This window comes from Gastrolobium bilobum, unplaced genomic scaffold, assembly GCF_033153095.1.
Source record: "Gastrolobium bilobum isolate Gb01-03AN ecotype WA unplaced genomic scaffold, APGP_CSIRO_Gbil_v1 utg20183, whole genome shotgun sequence".
NCBI classification, from domain to species: Eukaryota; Viridiplantae; Streptophyta; class Magnoliopsida; order Fabales; family Fabaceae; genus Gastrolobium; species Gastrolobium bilobum.
The window spans coordinates 58,868-67,985 of record NW_026895672.1 but is presented as its reverse complement, the minus strand read 5'-3'; the positions used below and the strand labels follow the sequence as shown (position 1 = coordinate 67,985).

Sequence of the window (9,118 nt, the reverse complement as noted above, 5' to 3'; positions counted from 1 at the left end):
AATTTGATGGGACACAATGTTTCCAGCATATAGCATAACATGATAAAGATAAAGAGACACATTATTATTGCTGCCATTTTATAGAATATTAAACTTTACCGAGATTACACACGTTGACAAGATAAATTACTAAACGATGAAAGGAAATAAATTGAAAATTAAGAGAGGTGGCTGTTCTCGTACCACTTTTCTAGTAGTGGTGATGTCAGCCTTTATTAAGAAATAAAAAGTCACTATGGATAAACCTCAATGAGAGACCTTAAGCCCAGCACTGGAGTTATCCTATAATCACTGAAACCAGCAGAGAAAAATAGCTTGGCCCATTCTTTCTCATTCCTCTCTTTTCCAGGGTACAACACCATCACCAGAATATCAATGAAGAGCTGTGTTTCAATTGATTCATCATCTTCCTTTTCATTCTCCATCACCATGTCTATTACAATCACCTTTCCTTCTTTGCCTTTGCTAGTGATTGCCTCCTTGCATTTCTTCAATATTTTCACACATTGCTCATCATTCCAGTCATGCAATATCCACTGCATGCATGTCAATTAAAGCAACTTTTGATCATCTGAATCATGTTAATCTTAGTAAAATTACTACAGCATGCATATTGTATTTTTAACTTTGCAAAAAAAAAAAAAAAAAATGGAATATATTTTACCTTCAGTAAAATGGCATTAGCAGAAGGAATTGACTCAAACATGTCTCCTCCAACATATTTAAGGTTGTCAATTCCTTGCATATCAGCAACAACATGTGGAAGATCAAATACAGTGCACTCAAGTTGTGGGAATGATTTGGCAATTGCCTTAGCCATAGTGCCAGTGCCTCCCCCAATATCTACAAGTGATTCCAATCCATTGAACACTCCCTTGCACCTCTCAATTACAACACTTGCAACCAATCTAGCATCACTTGCCATGGCATCATTGAAACAGTGATTAAGTCTTGGCTCATGGCCAGCATAATCCCAAATTTTCATCCCGTGTGTCATCTGAAACGGCGTAGGATCATCATTTTGAAACCATGTAGGCAACTGTTGCCATGGCATAGTCAAAATTGGATCAAGCATGGCAAGCAAGAAAGGCCTTTGACTTAAGGGGTTGTCCTTAAGTAGTAGGGAAGATGCTTCAGTGAGGACATAACCCATTTCTAGCTCATTCTCGATGGTATTCTGTTGAGTGAAGAAACCAGAATGGGTCAACATTCGCATCAAGCGGTAGATGAAGGAGGTTTTGGAAGGGTGGATTGAGAGTGAAGCAATAAGTTGGGAGAGTGGCATTGGTTTGCCATAGTTGTGAATGACTTCTGGTATGCCTAAGTCAATAGCACATTTAAGGGACATAGAGTTTATGAAGCTGAAAATGTGATTCCATATGTGGGTTTGAGCTCCAAGTAGTTTGGAAGCATGCTCTTCTCTTTGGGATTCCATAATTTTTCTTGCCTAAACTTCTAGCTAGATTTGTGGTTTCTCTGGTATGGAACGTAACATTACTTGGGACTATTTATAAGGCAAGCTGGATAAATGATCGCGTTTTTCATGTGTACAATTTACATGGTAAAATATATTGCAGTTACTTTAACACACACAAACAAATGTATAAACGATGATGTGGGTCCATTGCAAGTTTAGTTGAAGTGTTTGTCAAATATTATATAAGCATCGACTCGATAAATGTCACGTTTTCCTCCTTTGACTTCTGGTTTGTGTTTTGATTTAAATAACTTTTTAAGTACGTTGTATCTTTATGAGGTTCTGTATTCCTAGCGAGAATAAATTTTGTGCAGCAACTAATTAATATTATATCTTATTAATAAAATATAATTATAATTTTAAAAGTTATTTATTCCCTCTCCTTAATAGATTATGAGTTGACATAATGGAAAAAAAAAAAACTTTAATTTTGTAATTATATCTTACTAATAAGATATAGTGTTAATTGATTGCTGCAAAAAAAAAAAAACTCTTCCAGAGTGAAAGGAAAAGTTAGAGATGCTCTATATATACCGTAAAATTATTTTTTCTTATCTTTATTTGTTGAGTTATTTATATCTTTTGTAGGCTTTTGTGAGTTGTTGTCATGTTAATTCTCACTTTGTTAATATTGCATGAGGGTATTTTTTTTTATTTCTTATTTTTGATCTTTTAAGACACTTTGCTATACTCATTAATTTTTTATGATACAGGTTTTTTTATACTAGATTTAGTGGAGATAGTTTTCACATTAAAAATTACGTGTTTTCTCTTGTCTATTTAACTTTTTGCACTCTAGGCAATATTTGGATATGGAATATTTTTATTTGCTGTATATATATTTGCTTCTCATAGGTTCTTTGAAGCTGGAAAGGTTTTATTTTGCCCATTTTGCCGTTTTGTTGATTCCTCTCCGTGCACGCCTCCTTACATGACGTCAGAATTTATTATTTACCTACTAATTTGCTTTAATGAATGATGGAATTTAATCATGGTAGAGTGATTATTTTAAATGACCCATTTATAACAAAGGAGTTTTGGTTCCAAGTATATAAAGCTTGAGAAATTATTTGAAACCACAAAAGGGGCAAGATATGGATAACATTTTCCTTATCTTATTATTAAGGGAGAGATTGAACTTACTTTTTCTCTTTTCTTTTACTATTTCTTACTACTAAATCTTAACTAATGATTATAATTTATTGTATCATATTTATTAATTAATTATTAATTTCCAGTAAATTATAACCGTTAAATTGACAGAAAACAACGGTTAAGATTTGGTAGTTAGAGATAGTAAGAAAAAGAGGTAGTAAGTATAATCTCTCCCTATTATTATTGGGAAAAATATCTATTCTTTAAAAGGTTTTTTTTTTTTTGCGGTCAATGTAAATAAGTTATCTACATTGAGCCCAAAAGAACGTCATTTTGGGGTCAAAATTAAGGTATTTTTGTAATTATAATAGTCTTTATCATTATAACTTTTTAATCTTCGAACCCAAAATGACTTTGTTTTGAAAATGAATATAGATAACTTATTTACTTTTATCGTAGAACTCTTAAAGCTTTATTTAAAAGTATGATCCTTTTTATGGACGTAATGTGTTTTTTTAAATTTCAAATTACAATTTTTTCCGCCATTCTCTCTTCTCCGTAATTTATTTTTTTATAAATATTTTAAAATGATATAAGTGTGTATTTTTTAAAAGAACACATATTTTTTCCTTATTATTATTGTCATCGTTATTGACTCAGGCTAAAATTCGAGTCTTTATTATAAGCTATTCTATTTCTTTTGGGGTTTGCATTTTTTATTTAACATGACACAACATATTTTTTTACACATACAATATTTTGTGGGCCCCACACATTTTGAAGAAAAAGAAAAAAAAAAGAAATTACGGCATGCAAAACGAATCTCTATAACATTACACAATCACTTTTCCTACAACATAATTCGTATAAAACCCATTTCTTTTTTGGGTAATGACAATTAGTAGTTGTCTAAAAAGTATTATTATTATGCAGAGAAATATTATTATTTTTTATACAAGAAGTATGTATGAGAGAGAGAAAAAAAATGAATAGTAAAAGGGTGCATTATGCTGATACCGCATTAGAGTTCTCTTTTCATGTGGGGTTTTTTGACCCTTATAACTCTTTATTAATAATTAATTACCAAATTGACTTTCATTATAAACTATTTTGAAAATTTAACCTCTCCAAAAAACATAACATCAATCTGCCCCTGTTTAACCGTTGACCACCAAGCCTACCCGGGTACACCCCTCCCTACTCGGGTATATTTTGAATTTTTTTACCTACTCGGGTAGGGAGGGTTGTACCCGGGTATAGTTCTTGACATCTGGAAAATTTCTTGAATTATTTATCCGGGTAGAGAATGGTGTACCCGGGTAAATCTCGACCAGAAACCCCAAAATCGTTCGAATATTATCGCAACTATTTCAAATATTTATAGCATCTTAATGTGTTGTTATGCACCACAATAATTGATCCCTATTGATTGCGCCCCAATAAATACGCTCCATCGTTGCTTGATTTCTGGAAATTATTCTGAAGTTATTTATTTTTGAATTACTATTTATTTTCTTCCTAATCTGTTACAATTTGTTTCCCTTTTTTGATGCTGATTTATTTCCTAATTAGTGTGTAGCTGATTTATAGGGATTGTACCCTTCATCTTAGCAAAAAGACCGATCTGATGTAAAGCCTTTATTCTCTATATATTGTACTAATCCCTTTGATGAAAAGCAAGAAAGAAATCTAAATTATTCAGAAAAATTATTGTTCCCTTATTACCAAAATTCTTTACAATGCATTCTTTACCAAACTTCATGTGCGCATATCCTTCAACAAAATGAGGTTGAGCGCAAAATTCTTTACAATGCATTCTGGAATAAGGAAAATTGCTTGAATTATTTACCCGGGTAGGGAGGGGTGTACCCGGGTAAATCTCGACCAGAAACTCCAAAACCGGAGAGAAAGACATCCAATTAAATAGGTAGCAAGTAGTGAAAATGGCATCGTCCAAAAACCGGAAGGAACATTGCCATGTAAGAGAATCTGAGTGGTTTCAATAAGATGATTTTTGTGCTCAACCTCATTTTGTTGAATGATATTCCGACATGAAGTTTAGTAAAGAATGCATTGTAAAGAATTTTGGTAAAAAAGGAACAATAATTTTTCCTGAATAATTCAGATTTCTTTTTGCTAAGATGAAGGTACAATCCCTATAAATCAGCTACACACTAATTAGGAAAGAAATCAGCATTAAAAAAGGGAAACAAAATTGTAACAGATTAGGAAGAAAATAAATACTAATTCAAAAATAAATAACTTCAGAATAATTTCCAGAAATCAAGCAACGATGGAGCGTATTTATTGAGGCGCAATCAACGAGGATCAATTATTATGGTGCATAACAACATATTGAGATGCCATAAATATTTGAAATAGTTGAGATAATATTCGAACAGTTTTGGGGTTTCTGGTCGAGATTTTCCCGGGTACACTCCTCCCTATCCGGGTAAATAATTCAAGCAATTTTTCAGATGTCAAGAACTATACCCGGGTACACCCCTTCTTACCCGGGTAGGCATAAATTATCAAATAATACCCGGGTAGGGAGGGGTGTTCCCGGGTAAACTTCATGGTCAACGGTCAAATAGGGACAGATTGGTGTTATGTTTTCTGAAGAGGTTAAATTTTTGAAATAATTTATAAATAGGATCAATTTAGTAAATAATTATTAAAAAAAACTATATTGGTCAAAAAGCCTTCATGTGGAGCATATATAAATTTTTTTTTTATCAGTTTCATCCAATAATAAAAGGAGTAAATACCATTTTTGGTCCTCAGCAAATTTCACGATACCCGCTTTAGTCCTTAGCAAATAAAAAAGTTCATTATGTTATCAAAAAAAAAAAAAAAGTTCATTATGGTCCTTAAAAAATTCAAAATGGACTCATTTTAGTCTTTTTAGAGACTAATATGGGTTTTTTTTGAATTTGTGAGAGATGATAATTTTAACTAAATGGATCTATTTTGAATTTCTTGGAGACCATAATAGGCCTTTTTATTTGCTAGGAACTAAAGCAGACATCGTAAAATTTGTTGAGGATCAAAAATTATATTTACTCTAATAAAAGTGAACATGATCTGAAAAACGCATGTGCTTGCTGGATGGGTGAAATCAAGCCGGCACGTTACGCAATGACTTATCGCATCCCATGCCTATGACAGTGATAGATTAAAACCCCACCAATATACTTGAGTACTCGTCCTTTGCATTTGAGTATATTATTGATAAGACTAAATATTTTTTTGATTCCCAAGTAAATTTTATGATACTCGCTTTAGTCTCTAACAAATAAAGAAGTCCATCGGAGGTCGTCTCTAAGATATTTAAAATGGATCCATTTTAGTCCTTTTAGAAAATGATAGAGGTCTTTTTTAAATTTGTGAGGGACTACGATTTCAACAAAATGAGTTTATTTTGAACTTCTTAGATATCACGATGAGTCTTTTTATTGGTTAGAGACTAAAACAATATCATAAAATTTGCTTGAAAATAAAAAAAAAAAATATTTACACTGTTGATAAAAACTCAAATGAAGGAGCGCATCTTCTTCAACAGGTACTTCTGCCGTTGAGAATTAAACACTTGTGTTTTAAACAATATTTTTTTTTTCTTTCACATGTTATTGTACGAGCCTAGGTGTTTAATTTTTATTATACGGATGTATAAAAAATTAGGTGCAGTTGTGGTATTTTAGAAATTTCTCAAATGAAAAATAATATTTGAGTGTTCAACCAATGTACCTGAATACTGTTACGCAAAAAAAACTCATATATCAAAGTTTTAAACTCGAATATATAATTTGGTCAACAATCAAACGTGACAGATAAAAAATATATTTTAATATATGGAAAAAATCATAATAATTTTTATCATGGATAAAAGGGTCAATCACCCATATTACACATGATTCATCTGCTAGAACTTTATGGAAAAAGCTTGAGACGTGGAAAAACATAATTAATTGGTAATTCAATTCGAGGTTGAGTCATGCCTAAAATATTTCTCTGTAAAAAATCGTGGGCAAAACCTCAATTGAATATCTATATATTTTGGTGCTTCTTTTGTCTCTGGGCCCTCCAAAATTAGGTGATTTTTAAAAAATTATTAATATATACAATATCAAATGGTAGTAGTAACACAGTTGAGTAAGTAAAAAGAAAAAAATATCGGTTAGATCATCACATGTCATCTTTAAAAGAGATTTTAAATATTTTTATTACTGACCCATCTTGCATTTCAGATTAGTCTCATGCCGGCTCAAAAAGTTAAAATTTATGAAAAATCGGAGAGAATCAACTTACTTCAGAGAAGTAATTAGAACTGAATCAAATTAAAAAAAAATTAATGTGCACAGTATGTCAGTTACATGCAACTTTAACCATAGCCTTGTTCTGGAGGGCTTTGGTGCGTTGCATCTTGAAAATGCTATGAATATTCGGTGGCATTGCATCTTGAGAATAACATGTTATAACAGGTTAGATACGGCTTATTGATTATTATATTTTAACCTAAAGATTTTATAATATTGTATTTTAGCAACTCTTATTAGGAGTAATCGATTTTGTCCTTTCTTATCGTTTGGCAAGTGGTGGAGCCACATGATCACTCTTTTCACTTTTCAAAAACTAATAAAATTATTTTTATAATATTTGAGCTATCACACTTGCTACCAAAATATTGTTATTAGAGTTATTTATTATTATTTTTTTATTTTTGTTAAAAGATAGTGCTATTTTTTTTCTTTTGTAGATAAGATAGTGTTATTCAAATTAGTTTAAAAAATATAAAAATATGACATATCATGAAAAATATACAAGTAGCCAATTTGTAACAATAAATAGTAAGGGTGTTCATCAACCGATCCAAACCGATTCAAACCACGAAAACCGAACCGAAAAACCGATAACCGAATAAACCGAAAACCAAAAAATCGAAAACCGAAAAAAATCGCAAATTTTAATTGGATTGAATCGGTTTTCGGATGGATTGATGAAAACCGATCCAATATATTAATTATCCTCAACCTAGCTACTTGTCCTTTCTCCAATCATAGCCCAAAAATTTCTAAACTCAAGACCCATTAACTCATCAACTAAATCCAAGAAAAAACTTAGTCACGTCTCATCAACTATAGTATTGTTTACTGATATTTTTGTATTTCCAAATTTTTTTGTACAAAGCCAATATATACAAAATATGTTATTTGTACAATAATCATGAAACTAATTTTAGGATATTCAAAAAATCGAAAATCGATCCAATCCAAACCGAAAAAAATTGGATTGGATCAGAACGAATTTGAAAAAAATATAAACCGAATGGATGATTACATGATCAAACCGAAGAAATTGGATCAGATGAGTTTTTCTTCCAAAATCAATCTAATCCAGACCGCGAACACCCCTAATAAATAGTATGGTGCTGGGCAATTGCTTACTATTGCTACGGGCATATATAGTTTCACATCAAGGATGGGTTAATGTTTGGAAGATTCACGTTCTCTTTTAATGGTTTGAATTCAACCTCCCTCTTTTTTAGCTTGAATTTAAGGGTCGACATGATACAACATGACACGAATACAAATGCACTCAACACAAATATGATATAGGTTTCAAATCGGGTTAAAATCTTTTACATGAACTGTAAGAACCTATATCACTAAATTATAAATTTAAATAACTTAATTATGATTTAAGAAATAATTCCATAATTGAATTTGGATAAATAGGGAAAGAGCATAATAATTAATATTAAGCCACTTGTCAGAATGAAAGTGTAAACACCGGGTATTTCACTGTGTAAATGGATACCGGCGAAGAAACTCAAAAAATAAAAATAAAAATATGAATATTACTAGAAAAATATCTAGGTTAAGAATATCAAGTTTGGGGTAAAAATAATGAGCGGTGATGTTAGTACTAATACCGACTATTTCTCAGTAGAAAATACAAACCGAAAAAGTGTTTCGAAAAATTATAATAAAATATGATAATTCTTGAAAAAAATGTCTAGGATAAGAATATAAAGTTTGAAAGAAAAATAATAAGTGTAGCTATTAGAACTAATATCGAGTGTTTAAGTGTGTGCCACTATTAATAGGTGGGCACTAAACCTTAGGTCAGAATACAACACTCTCCTATATAGCTTCATGGCTGTCACCTTTAACTCCACTTGAAAGACTAAGTTTTTCTTCATTAAAAAACTTAAGACTTCACTTTTCTTCTTGAATATCATTTTCCGTCATTGTGCATACTTGTTAGCAAGCATTGGATGAAGGGAAAAAGTATTCTCTTGAGAATATGGGTTCTGTTTGGGAGTGTTTTGAGGGTTGTCCACCATCTTTGAAGGAGTTAGAGCTTATTACACCTTCCTTGAAGTTCCAAGGAGCGACCTTGTGAAACAAAGAATCGAGTTTGAGGGCTATAAATTCGTGCATCTAGTAGGGCAGAACCAAAAGATAGCTTTGTGACCTTGGAAGCAATCTATTTCTCTGTTTTTGGAGCTTGGGTACCTTCTACACCCTTTTTTCCTTAAGTTTT

At 31.5% G+C, this 9,118-nt stretch overlaps 1 protein-coding gene across 1 annotated transcript; it reads right to left on the bottom strand.

Annotated features, from left to right (window-relative positions):
• Positions 1-210: 210 nt before the first annotated feature.
• On the bottom strand, positions 211-7,708 carry LOC133288898 (probable O-methyltransferase 3). The gene is made up of 3 exons (XM_061486734.1): positions 7,698-7,708; positions 665-1,442; positions 211-536 (listed from the first exon to the last, which is right to left on the bottom strand). Exons 2-3 carry the CDS (start codon positions 1,433-1,435, stop codon positions 234-236), a joined length of 1,074 nt encoding a protein of 357 aa, XP_061342718.1. The 5' UTR covers positions 1,436-1,442; positions 7,698-7,708; the 3' UTR covers positions 211-233.
• Positions 7,709-9,118: the final 1,410 nt, after the last annotated feature.

Coding starts and splice junctions, on each gene's coding strand:
- LOC133288898 (XM_061486734.1), bottom strand. CDS start 1,435: ATGGAATCCCAAAGAGAAGAGCATGCTTCCAAACTACTTGGAGCTCAA. Junction 537..664: donor CTAATGCCATTTTACTGAAG/GTAAAATATATT, acceptor ACATGCATGCAG/TGGATATTGCATGACTGGAA.